Source organism: Armigeres subalbatus, chromosome 2 (assembly GCF_024139115.2).
Source record: "Armigeres subalbatus isolate Guangzhou_Male chromosome 2, GZ_Asu_2, whole genome shotgun sequence".
Classification (NCBI taxonomy): domain Eukaryota; kingdom Metazoa; phylum Arthropoda; class Insecta; order Diptera; family Culicidae; genus Armigeres; species Armigeres subalbatus.
In genome coordinates, this window is record NC_085140.1 from 22060822 (window position 1) to 22083665 (window position 22844).

A 22844-nucleotide genomic window follows, 5' to 3' on the forward strand; every position below is an offset into this window, starting at 1 on the left:
TTATTTGCCACTCAACGTATTAACCGCTTGTCATAATTCTGTGGTCGAACTCTTTGGTCATATCCTGTCCACGAAAGCTTCCCATGATTGTCTTTTCGCGTCACCAATAACTGATTTATTGGTTTGCTTCTTGGAAAGCTTGTAGTGCCTCGAGTTTATTCGGATCGTTGTTGGAGAGTCGGCTTAGTACCCGTAGGGCTTTCTTCCATCGTTTGACAGCAGCCCAAACTTCTGTAGACCACCATGGAACCGCTTTGGAGCTAATTTTCCCGCTTGTTCTAGGTATGCTTATTTTCATCGCCGAAAGTATCCGATCAGCAGATGAATCAAGGTCCATTGAAGTCCCCGGTCGTATGGAATCAGATGTTTTTTCGTATTGTGCCCAGTCTACTTTATCATACAACCATTTACGTCTCGCCGCAGTTGATTTTGTCCACCCGGGAATGGTAATCCGGATTTGCGATGCAAAATGATCGGAACATATTGATAGGTCTATGCATGACGTTGAACCAGTAGCTGGATTGAGACGAGTGGGCGTCATTGAGGATAATTAGCTTGCGAATTAACGTTTTTTGGCAATGAATCGTCCTTTGGCAATGCCGAGTAGTGAGCGTTGAAATCCCCGAGTACAAGAATTGGTTCTGGTTTGTTTAGAATTAGGCTAGGTATATCGAAATAACTGTGATAGGCTGGGGTAGTTGAAGCCGGACTGCGATTACCTGGAGGTTGGTTTGAATGCGCAGCCGCTTCGCGAACTGCGAGGCCGACACCGTGTAGCCAGGCATGGTTATGATCGCTCTCGACCATAAGAGTATAGTCTTGGGTAATGAAATTAGCAGGTAGATATAGTTTGAGCGCTTGCCTTAATTTCCTTGAATGCTATAACAGTAGGTTGCAAGTCCAAGGCGAGTTTTTTTTGTTCACTAATGTCGAATTCGTTTTTAAGTCTGGGTCAGTGCCAACCCGAACCCTGATTAAAGAAAACGTTTTCTTTCACTTCCATTTGTCATTGGATATGTTGGTGTGCGTAGCAATGTAGCATCGTGTTTGTTTTGATTCGAAACATATGATCACCCAACCGGATTGACAGTGCGTTGGCCACGACTGATCATATCATGATAAAACTCCGATTAATCCACCCTGCAGTGATAATGCCTTTCTCGTGCAAATGAAAAATAGTATTTTGGCTATAACTTCCGAGCCCATAGTCCGATCTGGACAATTTTTAATAGGAAACAATGGGACAGGATTCTTCGTCGAATGCAACCTGTTGCAAGCATACGAGTACTTAAACGTTTTTGCTTTTCTCGTATACAAAGTATACGTAAAGGCTATATGTTCACTTCAAAAATAAACTTTTTATAGAAGGCCCGGGTACCCATAGTGTTATATACTGATCAGCTCAGTTCGACGAATTGAGGTGATGTCTCTGTGTGTGTATGTCACTCATTTTTAGGCACTTTTCTTTAACCGATTCACTCGCAACAAGTTGCGTTCGATGCAGAATCCTGTCGCATTGTTTCCTATTGGAAATTGGGCAAATCGGACTATGGGCTGAGTTATGACCAAGATACTATTTTTATAACACACGAGAAAGACTCCATCAGCGCTAGGTGGATTAATCTGGGTTTTTCGCATTGGAAATCACTCAGCAACTTGTAATAAAAATCCTCAAGAATTTTGTTTCATTTTTCGGAAAATCCTCGCAACTTCCCCTAATAATGCTCCAAAAGCAGTTTCCCCTGGAGATCGTCCGTAAATTCATCCAAGAAAGTCCTCCTGAAAATATTCCAGAAATTGATCCTGGAAATCCTTTAGGAGTTCCTTCCTAGTCCTTCAAGAGTCCAACAAGGAAAACTCAAGAAAATCTAACTAAAAATTCATCAGGAAAATCCTCTAAAAAATGCCATGAAAATAAAGTTTCATCGGTTCAGCGTTGAATTCATTCAGAACCTACAGAATTCTACAGAAATTACTCCAAATAGTCCAAAGAATTTTGACCAGAATTCCTACAATCCTCAGAAAACTCCGCCCAGAATTCTTCCGGTTTTCCTCCGGAATTTTCTCCAGGAAGGCCCCCGGAAGTTCCTCCACAAATTCCTCCACAAATTCTTCCGCAAATCCTCGGAGGAAATCCTGGAGGAACTTCCGGATAAATTACTGAAAGAACTTTTGGAGGAATTCTTGAAGGAACTTTTGGAGGAATTCCTGGAGGAACATCTGGAGGAACTTCCGGAGGAATTGCTGGAGGAACTTCCGGAAGAATTCCTGGAGGAACTTCCAGAGGAATTCCTGGAGGATCTATCGGAAGAATTTCTGAAAGAACTTCCGTAGCGATTCCTGGAAGAGCTTCCGAAGGGATTTCTGAAAGATCATCTGGAGGAATTCCTGAAGGAACTACCGAAGGAATTCCTAAAGGAACTCCAAAGGAATGCTTGGAGGAAATTAAGGAGGAATTCCTGAAGGAGCTTCAGCAAGTATTCCAGAGGAGTTATCTGGAAGAATTCTTGCAGGAAGAAGTGCTCAAAATATTCCTAGAAAAATTATCAAAAGAATTAATCACGAAGGAATTCCTTGAAAAATTATGCCTGAAAGATGTCACTGAGGAGTTTCTGGAAGATATCGCATACGACTTTTTTACCGACTTTTTAGTTTAAGTAAACTGTTAAATACTGGGAAAATCTTGTAATCACACGTAATCAAGAATAATTTATTTTCTCAACGTTTGTTTACCACTGTATTTAATACTATTTAATACGTACAATAAAATGGTGATGAACAACAAAATAATACTACAATACAATACAATGACTATGACCAAATATACGTTATAATGAATCATGCGCAATCAGCTAGAATAGTATGAAAATGCGAGCTAAACTCAGCTTTACGAACACTATATACGAAACACTACACTATGTTATGATGTTGGTAACATTACGATTTAAAATTATGTGATGATTTAGACAGTAAGTACCATGTTAGAACAAAAGACTATGACGATAGAAATGGACGAACATGATAGTATAGAAACATACGAAGAACCAAACTGATCAGAACCTTTTGTGGTACGATTGGGGTTTGTTCAAGGCGGTGGACAGCACACATAACATTAACAATTCAGTAGTAGTAGGTACAAGCTAAACAAACCAAAGGGGGCTCAAACCGAGGGAAACAATTAACCCAAAACAAGAAGCGCAACAACATTCAACAAGAGAGTGCTCCCGCGGGTATATCACATACAGTTGGTGGGTTAAAAAAATGGTACAGTGAGAATGGATGGAATGATAGAAAAAACCGATATTGTTGATGCAGTGACACATTCGTGTGTAGATTTATTTTCACTTCCAGAAAACAAAACAAATGGTCCATGAAGTTGAAAAAATAGTATACAAATGTGATCGTTTGATTAAATGACATTTTTTTTTGCGTTGGTTCGATTTTATTTTTTAGTTTGCTATGAGATTTATCGTTGCTTTCCTTATATTAAATTGTCATGAAAAATTGTCCCTTGTTGCAAATGAAACTATTCAAAATAGGGTACTTAAAGGTTAAAAATTCCATTCAAGGTTACAAACAAGCGAGTAATCGAAAGAAAGTGGTAATTCAGCAGTGGTTATTTACGTTGCCTAGTCCCTAGTTAGTGGTAATAGCTGGGTATCAGATTCCCATTGATCTGTATCTTTCTTGCTAAGTACTGCTACAATGCACACAATTAATGTATGTGCTGATGTGTTGCTTGCGTGTGCCTTTAGCGATGATGTGCTTCCTCTTCTATGATATAAGTTTTCTTCTTCGGCTAAAGTGAAATTGAAAGTAGTGGAAACAGTTGGTGCAACCTACACGGGATAGGCATTTGCTTCTCCTTCGACAATTGTGGTCGTTAGCACAAGTTATTGGATTATCTGCTTTTTTCACCTATGTGTGGGAGTGATAACTTTTTTTTTTGAATATAGTGAAGAGTCGAGTCCTGCCCGACAAACGATGACGATAGGCACCAAAAAATGGTACCCCGGGTCAACTAGCTTAGGACTCGTTATTGTCTTGCGGACTAGGTGGCACCGTGCTATTATTACTGTTATTAGTATTGATGGTTGCGCTAGTAATAGTGGTAGTAGTAGCAGAGGAAGATCCCGAAGCCCCGCCACGTACGGTATCGGGGGCTCCGAAGCTAGTGTGTCTACGCAGCAGCGATCCGAACACGCGCCTGCCCTTGGACTCATCGGAACTTCTTGATGCAAGTGACGCGGTCCTGCAAAATGGTCCAATTTCGGGGACACGAACACATACACAGGATGTGGGGGCGGTGGTTGTTGGTGGACGGTTGGGAAACGTGATGGGGATGGGGGGAAGTGAAGGGTTTATACACATCAGAAATGATTAGATTTTTTTTTGTTCTCAAGATTATGTATACGGTTAGATATGCTGAGGTAATATGAGGTGTTATGTCACTCGTACTGATCAAGAGTCTATCTTCAACTAAGCGAGGTCAAAAACAGCCATGTTGGGTGTTTCCAATCACACTTTGATGTACAAAAATTTACAAAACTTTCATATCTACATATTATGGCAAAATACAAAGGTGTCCGCTGAGCATCTCTTTATGTGCGGTAGGTGCAATATGATTTATTTGTGTTAAACTGTTTTTCAAATTAACGATCTTTCAAGAAACACATTGATTAAAGCTATAATAATGTCATTCAAGACAATCTTAATTTAATATACAAAACGGGAAGAAACTGATGAAAATCACATAAAATTAGTCTTTTAGACCAAGGATTGCTGAATTTGCTCTAAATTGAGTTTCGAGATTGATTGACCGCCCGTAGTTGCACTCCATTATGATCAGATCAGCTGTTCTTGCACAGAGAATCAACAGATGTTTAAAATGATATGGAAATGCTAATATCATCTTCCAAACTTGGACGTACATGTTCATGATAGCATTAGAGGCGAAAGTATAGAATTGATAGTTCCGTTAGGATACGGCAGGCATGAAGAATGTTTTTAGAGAAGTCGATTTGAAAGCGAGCGGAGCGATATGATGGCACATATCACACGACCTTCCTTCTGCCAAGCTCCCGTATGAAGGGGGAGGGAAGAATATCAGTGTGGAAGCTGATATATCTTCACTGGCAAAAGGAAGGTGGTTTGACTTGCTCATATGCCATCGCGTGCGGAAGGATTTGCTATCGACGAGTACTGTCTCCAAATTTCTAATATGACATCAGCATTTAGTCGAATAGGATTTTTATTGCACAGTTCTGTTTTCTCATTGCGCCCGTCTCGTCGCAACCAACTTGGCTGCCTCGGAGAGAACAAAGCAGAGAAAGGCACTGCTGCTGTACCGTCGACCAATAACAGCTGAATTGATGGATGCCCCCACCAAGGGTAGTACACTAAATTAATGATTTCGTGTGTGTTACTTCTACGTGAAGTTAAACGATTTACAATGATATGGAAATGCTAATATCATCTTCCAAACTTGGACGTACATGTTCATGATAGCATTAGAGGCGAAAGCATAGAATTGATAGTTCCGTTAGGATACGGCAGGCATGAAGAAATGTTTTTATAGAAGTCGATTTGAAAGCGAGCGGAGGGCAATATTTGTGATGGCACATATCACACGACCTTCCTTCTGCCAAGCTCCCGTATGAAGGGGGAGGGAAGAATATCAGTGTGGAAGCTGATATATCTAGATCAACATTTGAAAAGGGCGTAACAGCCAAAATTTATTCCTTTTGAATCTTTGTATACATATATAGCTATACATGTAGACGAGGAATCAGAAGGAATACATTTTGGCTGTTACGCCCTTTTCAAATGTTGGTCTAGATATCTCCACTGGCAAAAGGAAGGTGGTTTGACTTGCTCATATGCCATCGCGTGCGGAAGGATTTGCTATCGACGAGTACTGTCTCCAAATTTCTAATATGACATCAGCATTTAGTCGAATAGGATTTTTATTGCACAGTTCTGTTTTCTCATTGCGTCCGTCTCATCGCAACCAACTTGGCTGCCTCGGAGAGAACAAAGCAGAGAAAGGCACTGCTGCTGTACCGTCGACCAATAACAGCTGAATTGATGGATGCCCCCACCAAGGGTAGTACACTAAATTAATGATTTCGTGTGTGTTACTTCTACGTGAAGTTAAACGATTTACAATGATATGGAAATGCTAATATCATCTTCCAAACTTGGACGTACATGTTCATGATAGCATTAGAGGCGAAAGTATAGAATTGATAGTTCCGTTAGGATACGGCAGGCATGAAGAATGTTTTTATAGAAGTCGATTTGAAAGCGAGCGGAGGGCAATATTTGTGATGGCACATATCACACGACCTTCCTTCTGCCAAGCTCCCGTATGAAGGGGGAGGGAAGATGTTTACTTGGGACTAGCACCCATTTTCAATGTACAAGTACTGGGGATCTCATTTATGCCTTCCATGTCAGAATGAGATCAACGTAGAAAGGGGAGGAAAATGATGATCCATTCACTCGCCCACTGCAAGCCGAATATACTTCTGCATTTGCCACCAGTGGCGTATTTTGGTTTTCAGTTATTTGATGTAACTGTAAATGTATCAGCTATAGATGGTGAGTAAGCACGCGCCGGTGATACTGAAAATGATGACGATTTGATGATTGTTCTCGTACTTCCCATATCACCTTAAAAAGAACAAACTTTCCATCCGAAAAGGTGGTGCGATTTGTGCTCACCAACAATTTCACGTTATTCAAATAAAAAAAAATTGAAACTAAGGATCATGATGGTCAGAAAACTATCTATCAGATTCTCAAGAAGAGCCAACTCTGATAGATAGTTTTCTGCTTGCAGCGGAGTGGGGAATGCCTTATCAAAAGAATGTTCTCAAAGTAATCGTGAAGAAATGTTTGGATAGCAGGGAAAGAAAGGACAACCGTTTTAAGAACAACTGTCCAGGAAATTACTAATGGTGTACATCTTCTTAAACAGATATAAAAAGCTTTCGACTGTTTGAAAATATCAAACGATCCCTTAAAATCGTTAAATAACGGAATGAGGGGAGGCTCCCTCAACTAATATCATTGGATTGACAACGTTGAATAATGACCCAGGATCAAAAATCACTATCATTACGTTGTTCTAAGCCATATGAATTCGATAAATTGTTGCAAGTCATCCCTTCTGCGGGTATACTATTAGAATGTATAGAACCTTTTATTATAGAATTATGATGAAAGAAACCTGAGTAGTATTGCAAGTCACCCCGTTTGGCGGTATGTGTACGGAGATGTTATCAATAAATTATTATTTCTCTCTGAATTCAATCCCTGTTTTAAACTAATTATTCAGAAAGTGAATTTGATGAAATTGTAACCGGATCACAGTCTTAGACCAAGGTCGCACAGACTGAATGCTCAACACCTAGACAGGAGGTTTCTATCGACGAGTATTGGCTCTAAATTTCTAATACGACATCAGCATCTTCATGCCTGCCGTTTCCTAACGGAACTATCAAATCTGTACTTTCGCCTTTAATTCTATCATGAACATGTAGTCTACGTTTGGAAGATGATATTAGCATTTCCATATCATTGGATGGAAGGTATTCGTGGGGCAGTTCCAGGCAGCTGAGCAAATGCTGTGTTCGCCCTACGCCAGATATTGCAGCAATGCCGCGAATACAATATGCCCACATATCTTTACCAACTATGGCAGCTAATGCACATATACGGATTTCCGGACAAACTGATACGGTTGGTCAAGTCGATGATGGATCGAATGATGTGTGTAGTTCAAGTTAAAGGGGCATTGTCGGCAAGGTGATGGTCTTTCGTGTCTGCTATTCCACATCGCTTTGATAGAGATGATACGGAGGGAAGGGATTAACACGAGGGGTACGATTCTCACGAAGTACTCCCTACCATCTTCGACTTCAAAATCGTCATTTTTTAAGTTTTGAAACCATGCGCGACACGTTATTTCACTTATGTTCCAGCATCCATGTTGGCCAGAGTTGTAAATAACCTACAGCACTGGATCTGGATGCAGGTGATGTTTTTTAATTTTCTTTCTGCTCCGAAAGTAACCTCACAGCTTCAAAGAGGAAAAGGAGTAAACAACAGAGCTCGAGGCACCCAATTCAAATATAAAACTCACCACATTAAAATGTACACATTCACCCAGCAAATGATCAAAACTTACAGTTACTGCTGAAAAAATAATAAAAATTAAGAAACAAGTCAAATTCCCTTTCATTGTTTTGTTTTTCATTGGAGCTATGAGATGATGTCCTGGACCAGTCCAGGACGCCTATTGTTTAGAAAATAACGGAATTCTCGTCAATTTTGATAAATAATCTACGCATCTCAAGAAAAGTTTCTGATGATGAAAATGGGAGAAATAGTCATATATTTTTTATTAAGGTGTTTTTTAATCTAAAAATTAATTTCAACACCAAATAAACCGGTGCCAGCGAAAGTGGTACACGTTACATTAAGCTAATTTTACAGGAGACTCATTTATCCAAAATTTTCAAAAATAAAATTCAAATTACCAATTTTCTACATCTCAACTGTACCAATGTGTTATGACTGATGTGTCTTAAGGTAGTAATAAGAAACATGTTAAGTTTCTTGACAAATTTCAAGTTTGATGGAACAAAATGCACATTAGAGTGGGGCATCATGGTCATTTTTTCAAATCAATGGTTTTTCGAAGTCATTCTGGGTCCTGAACAACTGTGCAGAATTTGAGACCAATTGGTTGCTTCCTCGCTTTCCGCATCGCGTTCGAAGTTTGTATGGAAATTAGTATGGGAGAACGTATATTTTTGCATTTATACTACTAGAGGTTTCAGTTCATCGTAAACCAAGTGGCACATTGCGTTAAAGTATAACCCAAAGGATGCCGAAAAACTTTGCTGAAGAAGGCACGTTGCTGGAACGTCCACGAAAAAAGTTATAACGCTTCGAAGATTGAGTGTTCAAACCGTATGCAAAAAATCGTTTATACTGCCAGCACTGCCGAGTGTTATTTCAAAATAATTGATCTTATAGGGCTTTAGAGCTAATGAGAGCTATCCGGAATCATTTCACAAAGAAAAAAATCCGACAAGAAGGAAGATGAGTTTTGCCCTTCGATAACCATAGGTCGTCCGGTAGTGCTGGCAGAAACATTGTTTTCTTGCATATGGTTTGAACAATCAATTTTCGAAACGTAATAACATTTTTTGTAGACCTTCCAGCTACGTACCTTCTTCTGCAAAGTCTTTCGGCATCTTCTAGACTATATGCTAACGTATTGAGTAACGTTAAGCCGCTAATAGCAAAAATGTGAAAAAGTACGTTTTCCCATACTAATTTCCATGTAAATTTTAAAACGCGATGCGGCATGCGAGGTTGCAACCAATCGAGTCCATATTTTGCACAGTTAATTGGGGTCCCAAAACGATTCAGAAAAACCTTGATCTCACTTGATCGGACGAAGTTTGCGTTTTTCCATACAACTGCGCCCCACTCTAATGCACATGTACCACTATTAATGGGAACAAAATGCAACAGAAACCGAAAATCTTTGCCAGTAAAAGTGGTACATGCACATTTTTAAAATTATTTTAAACAGCAATAAACCATCTTGAATTTCAAAATAGGGTTAAAATCTGTTGCGGAAACACCTGTGTTCTAAAATTTTCATTTCAATAAGCTTATTTTAGTGGGTTGAACTGCACATGTACCACTTTTCCTGGCAACGAAATTGCCATTGTGATATATACCAGAAATTAAAAAGTGCATATCTCCAGATTTAGTTGTCAAAAATCACTTTTTCGTTATTCCCTTACTAAACCTTTGCCCACAGAAGCAGTTGGTGTCAAAACACAAAATCGACAAAAATGGTTTATGTACCACTTTCGCTGGCACCGGTTCAAATAAAATGGTCATAGGATCACTCCAAAACCGAACATATTAATTTATTTAACTTTTGCCTTTTGTTAGATAGCTCGGAGACCCATACTGTTTATATACCGATCAACTGATCTGGTCGATTGGAGGTGATGTCTGTATGTGTGTCAGATTGGGGTATAAGGGCAGTTATTTTAAAATCAATAGTTTTTCGAAACCATTCGGGGTCCCAAACAGCTGTGCAGAATCTGGGCCAGATTGATTGCGTCCTATAGCTTTTTGGAGCATGTGACATATTGCGTTGAAGTATAACTCAAAGGACGCCGGAAAACCAAAGCAGGTACGTTGCTGGAACGTCTATAAAAATAGTTATAACGCATCGAAGATAAATTGTAGTTATAGTTAATGCAAACAATTGCTTATTCTGCAAGCACTGCAGAAGCCGCTGTAGAAAAATAATTTGACTGGACGTTATTTTAAAATTATTTATCTTATAGAGCTGTAAAGTAAAAATCCGGACAAGACGGAAGAAGGATTTTGCCATCCAAAAACCATAGGTAATGCAATGTTCAAACCAAATACCAAAACTGAAGCTTTCAAGTTGATATAAAGTTCACACAAAAAATTGTTATTGGAATTCGTTTTAATGTATCAAAGTAATTTTGAAAATTCCCAATTGAAATGCCCGCTCTTTAAAAGGTACTGAAGATGAATTTTTCAACTTTCTAACGTTTAATAATATGCTGTGCATATTGCCATTATAACTGAAACATATTTAAAACCTGGACTCTTCATCAAAAGAGATTCCAATTATTTTATCCACAGAAATGACCTTTCTGACATCACCTGTGATGGGGTCACCATTGTCATTGATAGACGTATCTAACATAAAATATATTTTTCTTTCGCAACCAAAGTTTTTGAAACCTTGGTTGTTTCTGTTGAAACAAATTTTGGACAATTCTCTTTTATTGCTGCCTACTTGCCTTTTCAAAGCAAAGCAAAATGATTTGTTGAAATCTGATCTTCGAATTCTAAATCGTAACAAAACCAAATTTTTCATAACTGGTGACTTAAATGCCAAACACCGTTCATGGAATAATGCTCAAAGCAATTCAAGCGGTAAAATTTTATTTGAGGACTGTTCTGTGGGTTATTATACGATACAATATCCCAATGGATCAACTTGTTTTTCATCTACTCGAAATCCTTTAATTGATTTAGTTTTAACGGATACAAGTCAGCTGTGTGGCCAATTGGTAACTCATGCTGACTTTGACTCTGATCACCTTCCTGTGACGTTGTAAATCTCATAAGACGCCAATTATAATCCAATCAGCTCTACTTTTAATTATCATAGAGCTTATTGGGATTTATATAAAACGTATATCGATAGGAATTTATGATGTTGATATTCCTCTCAATATCCAAATTAATATGGATAATGCTCTCATATCTTTGACAAATTTAATTATCGAAGCCAGAGGCATTGCAATTCTCAAATGTGAAATTAAGATCAACTCCATTATTATTGACGACGATCTTCAGCTACAGATCCATCTTAAAATTGTGAGCCGAAGGCAATACCAAAGAACTCGCGAGCCTGCTTTTAAAGTTATTTGGCGAGAAATAAAATTTTATTAACAAATTCGGCGAAAAGGCTCAAAAACTTGCTCAGCAGTTTGAGAGTGCCCAAATTTTAGTCTACGTCTCACTAGTCCTATTGACTAGGTTACAAAGAGGTGCGAAGACTTTCTCAGTCAGAATGTTTTTGACCCTTCGTTGGGAACTAGTTTTGATGAAGTGAGATCTATTACTAAAAACATAAAAATATGAAAACCCCGGGTGATGATGATATTTTCTACATACTCGTCAAATTTTTTTTTGAGAAATCTTTTTCCTTTTTGGTTAATTTATTTAACAAATGTTTCCAACTGGCATACTTCCCAGATAAATGGAAAAACGGCAAGGTTGTTTCAATTTTGAAGCCGGACAAAAATCCAGCTGGGCGTCTAGTTATCGTCCAATCAGTTTACTTTCTTCAATAAGCAAACTGTTTGAAAAGATTATTTTGATGATATTAATGACAATTCAATTTTAGCAGATGGGCAATTTGGTTTTCGCCATGGAACATTCAACCACTTATCAGTTACTAAGAGTTACGAATTTAATTCGACTCAACAAATCTGAAGCATACTCTTCTTCTATTTCTTCTTGATAAAGAGAAAGCATTTGACAGTGTTTGGCATAAAGATTTGATTGTAAAATTGATTAATTTTAATTTTCCTCTGTATATTATTAAAAATTATTTATCAGATCGTTCACTGCAGGTAAACTTTCAGAATTCGAAATCTGATCAATTGCCTGTAAAAGCTGGTGTTTCCCAAGGCAGCATACTGGGGCCCATATTATATAACATTTTTACTTCTGAAACCTAGCAGACATATTGTAACTAATTGATTTTATAATGTGCGAAAAAGGCACTGCTAGGTGGATGACTTTGGTTTTCGTTTCGTCAAATTGCTTTGAAGAAGATCCTTCAGGAATTTTAGAAATCGGTGGTCATCAATAGTCTAAGAATGTCTGCGATACACTTAAATGGATCTCAGACACCGATCTCTATCGTCTTCTTCTTCTTCTTATTGGCATTACATTCCCACACTGGGACAGAGCCGCCTCGCAGCTTAGCGTTTATTCAGCACTTCCACAGTTATTAACTGCGAGATTTCTAAGTCAAGTAACCATTTTGCATTCGTATATCATGAGGCTAACACGATGATACTTTTATGCCTAGGGAAGTCGAGACAATTTTCAATCCGAAAATTGCCTAGACCGGCACCGGGAATCGAACCCAGCCACCCTCAGCATGGTCTTGCTTTGTAGCCGCGCGTCTTACCGCACGGCTAAGGAGGGCCCCATAACTACCCATAAATGTATAACAGTCTCATGTAGATACAAAAATCAAGCAAACAAAGGGACTGTTATGAATTTATGGGCAGATAACCCGACAGGAACTGAAGTTTGGGAACGGAAGTGAAGCTTTGTTGGCCACATTTTACGTAAGGGCGGAAATGGAATCTGTAAACACGCATTAGACTAGAACACAGCTGGACATCGCAGCAGACCCAGAGAATCATGGCGGCGCGGCGTAGCCTTCATTAAAAATTAAAGAAGTCGAACGGAATCTAACCTGGTAACAGGTGAAAGTGATAGCTGGATATCACCTAGGATGAAGATCTTTCGAGTCGACTTTTTGCACTACACGTAGTGCACAGGAACCAGTAAGTACGCTTAGAAACCATTCGGAAAAAGAAATTCCTCGCCATATTTTTCTGAAAATGGTCTTTAGATTCAAGAATAATTATACTTTTTTTCAAAATAGAATGTCAAAAAAAAACAGTAAAAAACTTCGCCAGAAAGTTCTTATTTTCCTACTACGAATTCATCTAGAAGTGGTTTCTTCAATAGATTGAATAGTTTTATGCAACCAACTGTGACTAGTCGATGCATTAGTGTTATTCCTTCACTGTCGCCATACGCATATTTGTCTCAAGCTTGCTGGAATTTCCTATGTACATAGGATAGGATAGTAGCAGCAGTTCATGCGATAGATAAAATTTTGTGAAATAGTTCAGGTCGTTCATGTTTTTAATAAGAGTGGATCTTTATGCAAATATCGCGCGACATTTTATTGACCAGGAAACGCTTTTTGAAATTGATATGGGGGGGCATCATAGTTCACCATAGTTTAAGCACCTAAGATCCGTACGTACGTACGTATTATTCCTTTGGAATTTGTTTGAAATTTTAATAATACAAAATTAACATTTCATGTTTATTTTAGATAAATTATCATTAAACTACACGTAGCACCATTCACCGCAAAATAGAGATACTCAGCAGACGAAGCACACTTTCTCCTACGATAAAGAAAAAACAAAATAGGACCAAACCATACCATCGCAACCAAGAGAGGCAACCAAGTATACGAAAAACTTTGTACAAAAAAACCGACGGAAATTAAACAACAACTATAAGAGAAAAGTAAAATACAGCAAGAGTGAAACAACAGTACCAATTGGTAATCATGTATTTCAAGAGGAAAGGAAAAACCATTAACAAGAACCAAAAAACAAACACAGCAAATCAAATTCAAAATCAATCCTCATATTGGTTCGGTATTGGATATGTATTGTAGTTTTATATTGTTTGTGACAGTAGCGATAATATTCTCAAAAAGGTAGTTTCTAAAAAAGAGAAGTTAGCAAAGAAGTTACTCACACAAAAATTTCTTTTCCTGTCAGTTAATCGATTTTGTTAGTTTGATGAATTGATTGGATTTTTGTCGAATGCGCACGCCAGTACAAGGGCGAGTGGCATTTTATTGATTTCGGTTGATTGAATTTCAGTCAACCCAAAATTGTGTCGATAGGTAGGTAAATAAGAGTAAGGAAAGAAAAGAAGAAGAAACGGAAAAGTTTGTTTTATAAACTATGCATAAATCAAGGGAAGTTTTTTTGTTTTTTACTCGGTTCAATTAGTTTGATATAATTTAGGCAGCGTATTGATATTAAAATTAAGGTGCAGTAATAACTGAAAATAGGATAGCGTATGACAACATGGAATGATTTTGCGGAAATTCAGCATCAACAATAGAAGAGAACGGAGCGAATGTTAGTGAGAGCGACAGATCATATCCAGAAGCGGATGGAAAAAGTTGAACAACAGTAAGGAGTAAATCACACAGAATATAACACAAAAATCTCATGTTGTACATTTTTCCCGAAGCTTTTTAAGGTGCAATTGAAACCTCGACAATAAGCAGGCGAAAATAATACAGCGTGTTTTTTATAACGTTGAAATTGAGTAAAATATATCCCAGTAGATTGCAACGGAAAGCTTGACGGCAAATATTTGCCTTCAACGAAATATTGTTTATGAATAGGATATGACTTTTATTATTTATATTTTGATAGAGAAGCCAAAAGAGGCATTGCAAAAACATTTAGAACAACTTTTACCTATCCTAAACTGGTGCAACTTCTAACCTGTGGGTGCACGCGCACCAAAAGTGTTTTTCGTGTGTTCACAAATGTTTCAGGTGTATATGGGAAAATCATTCGGTGTTGGCGGACAGTTTAAAAGCAAGAAACGTAAGAGGAAATAGGATGGTCCAAGAAGATACAGTTTATAATGGGTCAACCACTTCACTGCTGAAAATGTTGGATAAATAAGGCTGATGATATTGATCTCTTTCGAAGAACTGTTCGGTAATTATTCCACAAATTTTCCATGAATTTGTTTCATTATTAAAGTGTTTAAAACAATGAAAATCTGTAACAGTTCGGCTGTTGAATCCCGGATAATTTTTCACCGAAACCTGTGTGCCTGTGCGTTCTTTGAAATAAATCGATGATAATGTTTGAACACTAAACAATCACCATGCGCCTCCATTGATTTGATAAGTGGAGGCAGGCTAGAGCTTGGATTAGGAATAACCTGCACATGTGGAAGCCGCCAATTGGACTGAAAACAAAAAATGCCGTCTACCAAGACTTGTCAAACTTTCAAAAAAATCAGAATTGGATAGAAATCATTGGATGTCATTTGAAAATCAATACTTTTCGAAAGTGTTTTATATTTCTTTCCAGTATCTATCAGATTTTAGTCAGTACTCGGATCTGATTGTTTAAATCAAAACTTGTATTGACGCGATCTACTTCGATGCTGAAATGATTTCCAAATGATAAATTCCAGAGGTAATATTTCCAAATAAACTTTAGTATTTAATGGACCACCCAAAACATAAACGATAAGCCAGAGAAATGAGAAAACCTTGAACTAAATCATTTTGAACGAAATTGTTGCGAACAGTGAAACCAAAACTTCCAAAGTTTAGGAGATAGGTGAGTGAGAAAAGGCGCTTCTCCGAAATCGAACCAAAAACTTCGAATCGTTCGAAATCGACCAATAATTTCAATACTATGGTAAGGTGGCAAATGTTCGACTTACTCTTTGCTGTTCGCTTCGAGACTCTTACGTCGGAGCTCCTCGAGCGTGACGCCGTTCTGTTGTTCCCACTCGGCTTTCTCGATTTCGAATGCTTTCCGGCGGTCTTCCAGCTCGCGAACCTGAAGCTCCAAAGCCTGTGCATGACAGAAGTGAAATTGAACCAATCAGTTTGTGGCTTTTTTTTATTTATGCCCACAAATGTACCTTTTTCCTCTCCTCATGCCTTCTGGTGAGCTCGGCTTCGGAGTCCTTCAGTTTCTGTTTCTTCTCCTTGACCTTCATTTCGAACACCTGTTCCATCTCGGCTTCCATTTTCTTCATCTTGGATTCGTGTTCGCGTTTTTCTTCCTCCATCTGGGCCAGCGGGTTCCTAAGCAAACAACGTTGGCGAAAAATAACCAATTTTAGTAGGATTCAATAGTTGAAATTTATACTCGCTAAGCTATTTTTATATGCTACAATACATTAGTTTGTGGTTATATGAAATGAGGAAATTAAAGCGGCATCATGCTAATTTATGCGTTTTAGGAAAAATAAACGAAAAAAGAAGTTGCGAAAGCCGAACTCAAAACGAAACAAACTTACCATCCAGTACCAAATGAGTTTGCGTTAATCGTTCCAATATTGCATAAGCTGAATGTGGATGAGAGGTGGTAATAGAGGTTAGATGAGAATGAGTGATTTCGTTTAGTGTGATGTGGCGTGGCAAAAGTGATGCTGATGCATGATTAATTGAATGAATTTCATATAGGTGTGTTTAGTGGAGCGTGCCTTTATCGAGTGTGGTGTAGGGTCTATCGATTTCCACCGCTTGAACTAATCTATGCTTCGAAAATAATGTGTGCTCGTGAGTGCAGTGCATGGGTGAACGGGAGCTAATGCACAAAAGAAATCATACGCGCCACCTATTTACAAGTCAATTTGGTTTTGCGGTTTTCCGTTTATAGGATTGAAACTTACTTATTGCTCAGTTTGGTTTTTCCGTCGTTACCCAAACCGGCTAACTTTCGACAGCGGTAGTTCTCGTAGTGTACGTTGTTGGTGACGTCCTTGAGGTCTTGCAGATGCGTCCGGATAACCATATTTCGCAGTGCAATGAAATCACAGTGGTCTAGGCTTTCAACTGCAAAAATATATATGAATATAGTTTACGATTTGTATCATTGATCGCATCAACACAGTTGGGAAACGAACCTTCTACAACTCCCCATGGATACCGACGACCACGGATTTTGCGACCATCAATCTCGATGATGGCATTAGCACCCACGACGGCGAACGGCACTCGACTCCGCAGTTGTCGTAGCGTTTTGGCGTCCTCCTCCTCGTCCGATGGATCCGGGAAGTCATAGATCTTGATCTTGTGTTGTGCAATTTCGTTGAGAATCTACCGAAAGGAAGGAGGTTAGCGTCGATATGGGTTAATATTGGTTGTTTTAATCATTTATTTATAAGGGACCAAAAGGAATATCACATTTTGCATTCGAACACATTGTTCATTCGTTGCTGTTCCGAAAGTTGCATATAAACGGTTCCACAACAATAACTTGGATAATGTCCACGATGTGAAGAATGATAATACCATCATTATGTAGTAGATGATAGATCGGTAAGCTTTTACAACACAGCAGACTACGGTGGACTTGACACGTTTTACGTATATCGGAAAAGCGTCAAATGAAGAAAAAACTCAACAATATGATATGAGAGTGCTAAACTTCAGAGAGACTTAAAGCGATCGAGTCAAGTGGCGAAGGATAGTCCATTCGGCCTAAACTTAACGAAAAGAAGCTGTAGTCCATCCAGTATCAAGTAAATACGTAAGAGTTAAGGACTCCATATCGAAGCGGAGCTGGGTAAGTGGAACAGTTCGATTATAGCATCAATGGAACCACCTGTACAAACTATTTCGCAAGTAAAAAGTCTCTCAGGAGGAAGGACTGCACCGCCTTCCTTAAGCGTGCGGTAAGATGCGCGGCTACAAAACAAGGGCATGCTGGTTCTATTTCCAGTCCGGTCTAGGAAATTTTCTCGACTTTCCTGGACATAAAAGTATCATCGTGTTAGCCTCATAATATAACAGATCCAAAACTGGTAATTTGGCTTAGAAACCTCGCAGTTAATAACTGCGAAAGTGCTTAATGAACACTGGCGGCAATGTCCCAGTAGGGGATGTAATGCCAATAATAATAAGAAGAAGAACATAGAGAAATTCTGAAGTGCAGGTATTGTATCCAGAAACGTATGTAACTGAAACAACTAGCCTACCATGAAATTGTTAGAATAATTGATAGCACAAATAACGAGAGACCATTGAATGAGAATTGTTTGAATTGTTTGAGAAACTGCATAACTCCATTTTACACAATTTTGAGAAAACAACAAAAAACTGTTTTTGAACAAATTGGCAACAAACTTTTCGATTTTTTCGATACATATCAATAGTTTTTGGCAAAACTCAACACCCTGGGGCACTTCCAGTGCAAAAACTGTAAGCAGTACTCCATAATTACTCTTCAAAGTGCGTGGACATATGTAGTTTCTCAAACAAACGAAAAAATTTCATACATTCCTGAACAAACATTCTTTTTCGTATTTTTTGCCAGAATACGTATTTTTGGAAGAGGATTCAGAATATATAAAAATCTCATTTTGGCCAAAAATGTTACATATGCAGTTTCTCAAACAAACGGTTCAAATGGTTTGAATGAGATATCTGTAATTATGGAAGTCAATAAGATGCAAAACGAAATGAAACAAATGGATAGGTAATAAAGAACCTCTCTATCGCTGAACCGATTAGAATGGAAATTTGACAACAGCTATCAGTTCCATCCCGGCAGTTAAAGTTATGAATATCATTGCGACTGATCTGACTTTATCGTGGACCCTCTCTAAGTCTGCAGCGCAAGGTAATACAGCATTTTGGTAATCCAGATATGCAATATGATCGATTTGACGATTCAACAGACTCTCTAGTTATCTACATGAATCATCATTCATACGATAATTGAATGGTTATTCAAATACATACCATACCAAACGCGTCCACATAACAAATTGACACAATTGTCCTTGCATTAATTTGAGTAATTCAAAAACTGCGGTTTTCGGAACAATATTTGACGTAACTGCGATTATTTCGACTGGAAAAGTAAATCCTCGAGTAAATCCGTGAAATTTGGGATTAGATCATTTGGCATAAGGTCATTTGACTCACCATAATTGTGAGCAGAATAAAAAAAATTGCTTGACAAAGTGGTACTGAAAAAAACCGGATAGTGAGTATAACACCGGTCGATCATAATATAAAAAAAAAATCATTTCATAGAAAGCATGCATTAGCCGAGTATAAAGCAATGATATTTGTTATCCCTCCATTAAATTCATGGTTTGCCCAGTGAAAAGCAATGATTATTATTCAAGGCAATGGTGGATGTGATTCCTTCTATAAAGGTAGGCGTTTGTTCGGTATATGCCAATGGTGGATGTGATCCCTTCTTTAAAAGTAGGTGTTTGATCGAATTAAGGCAATGGTGGATGTTATCCCTTTTTAAAAAATAGGCGCTTGCCCGGATTTAAGCAATGGAGGATGTGATGCCTTTTTTGGAAGTAGAAGTTTGCCCAGCATTAGACAACGGTGAATTTGATCTTTTCTTCGAAGGTGAGTTACAGTCAAGTCGAGTCAAGTACGAGACACTGAAGGCGGCCTTACTGTTGAGGTCGAAATACGTATCTGTCAAGATACAATTAAGTGGTGGAATTCAATGGGATTGTACAAACTCGTCTTGTATAGTGGATGCGTCGTTCAATAGTGGATGCAAACGAGGAGGCCAAATTCAATTGTTTTTTTTTGCATGTTCATTACGGATGGATAAAGCCGAAATGTAGGGAATTAACGGTAAAAGTGAAATTTTAACACTACCTGTCGAAATAGGATTTTCAATAGTTAAATGCATTGAATCAATTGTTTACAATAGTGTAGTAGTAGTGTATGAATGAAATCTTAGAGAGTTACCTGAACGATTCATACCAAAATCGCCTGAATCCGTTGAAAACGAGTGAGTTATTGACTCTTAGGGCGATGCCAGAGTAAACGCGACGTGCGATGCGACGCGACGCGACAGTGCAATTTGACAGCCTGTTGATAATGATTGTTATTCTTTTACGTGAGTCGCGTCGCGTCGCATCGCACGTCGCGTCTACTCTGGCGGGCACCTTAGGCTGATGCCATACCGCGAGATCGCAAAGGATCACTTCTAGATGTTTGTTGATTTGAGTTTACCCTCGTTCGCAGTTGTGTAAAATGGCTGTGGGTGAAAAGTATTGCGGGAGAGGAAAGCAACATTGTTTATTTTGTTAATTTGGTTAATGAAAACATTAAAATATGTATGGTTTTAGCTACATGTATATGATGTATTTCATAGTAGCGGTACTCATTAAAATTGGGAATATTCTGGTGCAGTCCATACATTTAGAAACACTTTGAAACAAAAAACACGTATTTTGCTGTTACCACAGACAAATGGATGTTGAACTTGTTATTTTAATATCGTTCTCGTATTTAGGATTAGTTTCAAATGATAGATTTTTCACGCTTCTGTAATGCCTGTTTGAACCGAATGAAATTGTTGTGTTCATTCGCTTTGATATTTGATTTTAGAGTCGGTTTTTACGCGTACCGTGTATCTTGAAAAGCCCTTCAATTTCAACGAAAATCGGGTTTGCGCAATTTTTGCTTATGTCCGCATATTAAAACTTCGGGAACAATCCGCCGGCCATTGGTGGGAAATGGTTTCCCTTTTTTCTGCGGATTTTTGGGATTTGCGTTTGTTTACGCCGTTTTTCAAAAAGGTTGCCGAGACAAAACGATTTTTGTGGAAGTTGTTTTCATGATGTGCGTATCTCCCGAGAAATCAACTTCAGTGTAGAGAAATGTTGTAAGAAGAACATCCATAAATTACGTAACGCTTGAAGGGGGAGGGGTGTTGTCGGCGAAGTGTGACGATCCATGCAAAATTTTCAGATGTTTCATAGAAAAGGGGGGGGAGGTCGTGTTGAAAATTTCCCGTTACGTAATTAATGGATCTTCCATAGGAGCAAACGTAAAATAGGAATAAAACATGGCCCAAAAAGTTTTACCATAGCTACGCCCTACGTCTGTTTGTATGTGGTGATAATCTATCGCTCACATCATAAAATCGGTTTTCAATTGTGACATTCTATAAATCTCCCCAACACTCTTCTCTTTGTGCTAAATATGCTTGGAGAAGCAAAATATTCTACATCTGAGGAAATCCATGCTTTTACACTTGTATTTGTTGCGAGATCAACACTACGAAAAACGCTTTCAGTATGTCATAGCTCGCTTTGATCGCCGCTTCAATTCGCTTTGCTTATCACCAACCTCTTCGCTTCGCTTCTCTTCGCTCCCAGTATGTCATCAGCCTTACTTCCTGACCTCTTTTCGTGACGGATTGACGGATTGACGTGACCAAATTTGAAGCTTTGGAATGACCCCCCTATATTACCGAAAGACGTAATTCTACGTCAAAAGAATAAATTCACCATTGGCTTATTGCAGGCAAACGCCGACATCCAAAGGACGAATCACATCCACCATGGTGGATGTGATCCCTTCTTTAGAAGTAGGCGCTTGCCCGCGTTCAGGCAATGGTGGATGTGATTCCTTCTTTAAAAGTAGGCGTTTCAAGGCAATGGAGATGTGCCTTCTTTAAAAATAAAAGTTTGCCCAAAAAAGCAATGGTGGATTTGATTCGTCCTTTGGATGTTGGCGTTTGCCTGCAATAAGCCAATGGGTCATTCCAAAGTTTCAAATTTAGGATCGTCACGAAAAGAGGTCAGGAAGTAAGAGTCAATAACTCAGTCGTTTTTCAACGGATTCAGGCGATTTTGGTATGAATCGTTCAGTTAACTCTCTAAAATTTCATTCATACACTACTACTACACTATTGTAAACAATTGATTCAATGCATTTAACTATTGAAAATCCTATTTCAACATTTCACAAACTTCACTTTTACTGTAAATTCCCTACATTTCGGCTATATCCGTCCGCAATGAACATGCATCCACTATTGAACGACGTATCCACTATATAAGACGAGTTTGTACAATCCCATTGAATTCCACCACTTAATTGTATCTTGACAGATACGTATTTCGACCTCAACAGTAAGGCCGTCTTCAGTGTCTCGTACTTGACTCGACTTGACTCGATTTTTATTTTGGGTGGGGTAAAATGGTCAGGCGGTGGGGTAAAGTGAACAATATTGTAAATAAAGCAACGAAATACATAATCTTAATCATATTCAAAATGTTACCTGACAGGTATAGAAACCCTTTGTTTTATCACAGACAAGCAGACGTACCGGGCTTGATCAAAATGATAGGGCGGAATTTTTATTTTATTTTCAATTGACCATTGCTCAGTGAAATATTACCAGGTTCCAGGACATGTCAAAAATGCTAGATTTTGTGCGCCTATATTATTAAAATGGATGAAATGTTGGCCCTTGTTATACTATTTTACAGAAACTAGAGCTTTTACTGAGTTGATTGATATATGGATATCACAGATCGGATGACAAACATCTGAGATATGGATGTTTCCATGAACGAGGTGTGTGGTATGGAAATATTCGCTCAGGATTGTCGAAATTGTTCGAAAATGTGTGTGTGGAGCGTAAATGACCAGATCCCCCTTTTTCACCCCCTGATTGATTGATTGAAAAACTATCTTTCATCAACCAGTTCCGCTTCATAAAGCCTTAACGTGGAAATTTCGGACACCCATCTTATAATACGATTTTTTTTTGATTTTCAGGAACCACTGAGAAGATCAGTTTACACACAGCTGAATCTCTCCGCCTTATGCGATACGTTCAGCATGTTTTCATTATTTGTCAAATTGATAAAAT

General features: G+C 38.4%; 1 protein-coding gene across 12 annotated transcripts in view; it reads right to left on the bottom strand.

Annotated features, from left to right (window-relative positions):
* LOC134218180 (septin-7) overlaps positions 1 to 22844 on the bottom strand; it is a 172271-nt gene that overhangs the window by 74943 nt on the left and 74484 nt on the right. For 8 of the 12 annotated variants that reach the window (XM_062697079.1, XM_062697088.1, XM_062697089.1 and 5 more), the window contains 6 exons: positions 17098 to 17290; positions 16864 to 17026; positions 16489 to 16536; positions 16108 to 16273; positions 15904 to 16037; positions 3304 to 4252 (listed from right to left, as the gene is read on the bottom strand). In XM_062697079.1, the coding sequence (XP_062553063.1) occupies positions 4027 to 4252; positions 15904 to 16037; positions 16108 to 16273; positions 16489 to 16536; positions 16864 to 17026; positions 17098 to 17290 (930 nt within the window). In that variant the 3' untranslated portion in view covers positions 3304 to 4026. Of the gene's footprint in view, positions 1 to 3303; positions 4253 to 15903; positions 16038 to 16107; positions 16274 to 16488; positions 16537 to 16863; positions 17027 to 17097; positions 17291 to 22844 lie in introns of those variants that run through there. The other 4 variants (XR_009981274.1, XM_062697084.1, XM_062697086.1 and 1 more) reach the window with 2 other exon arrangements.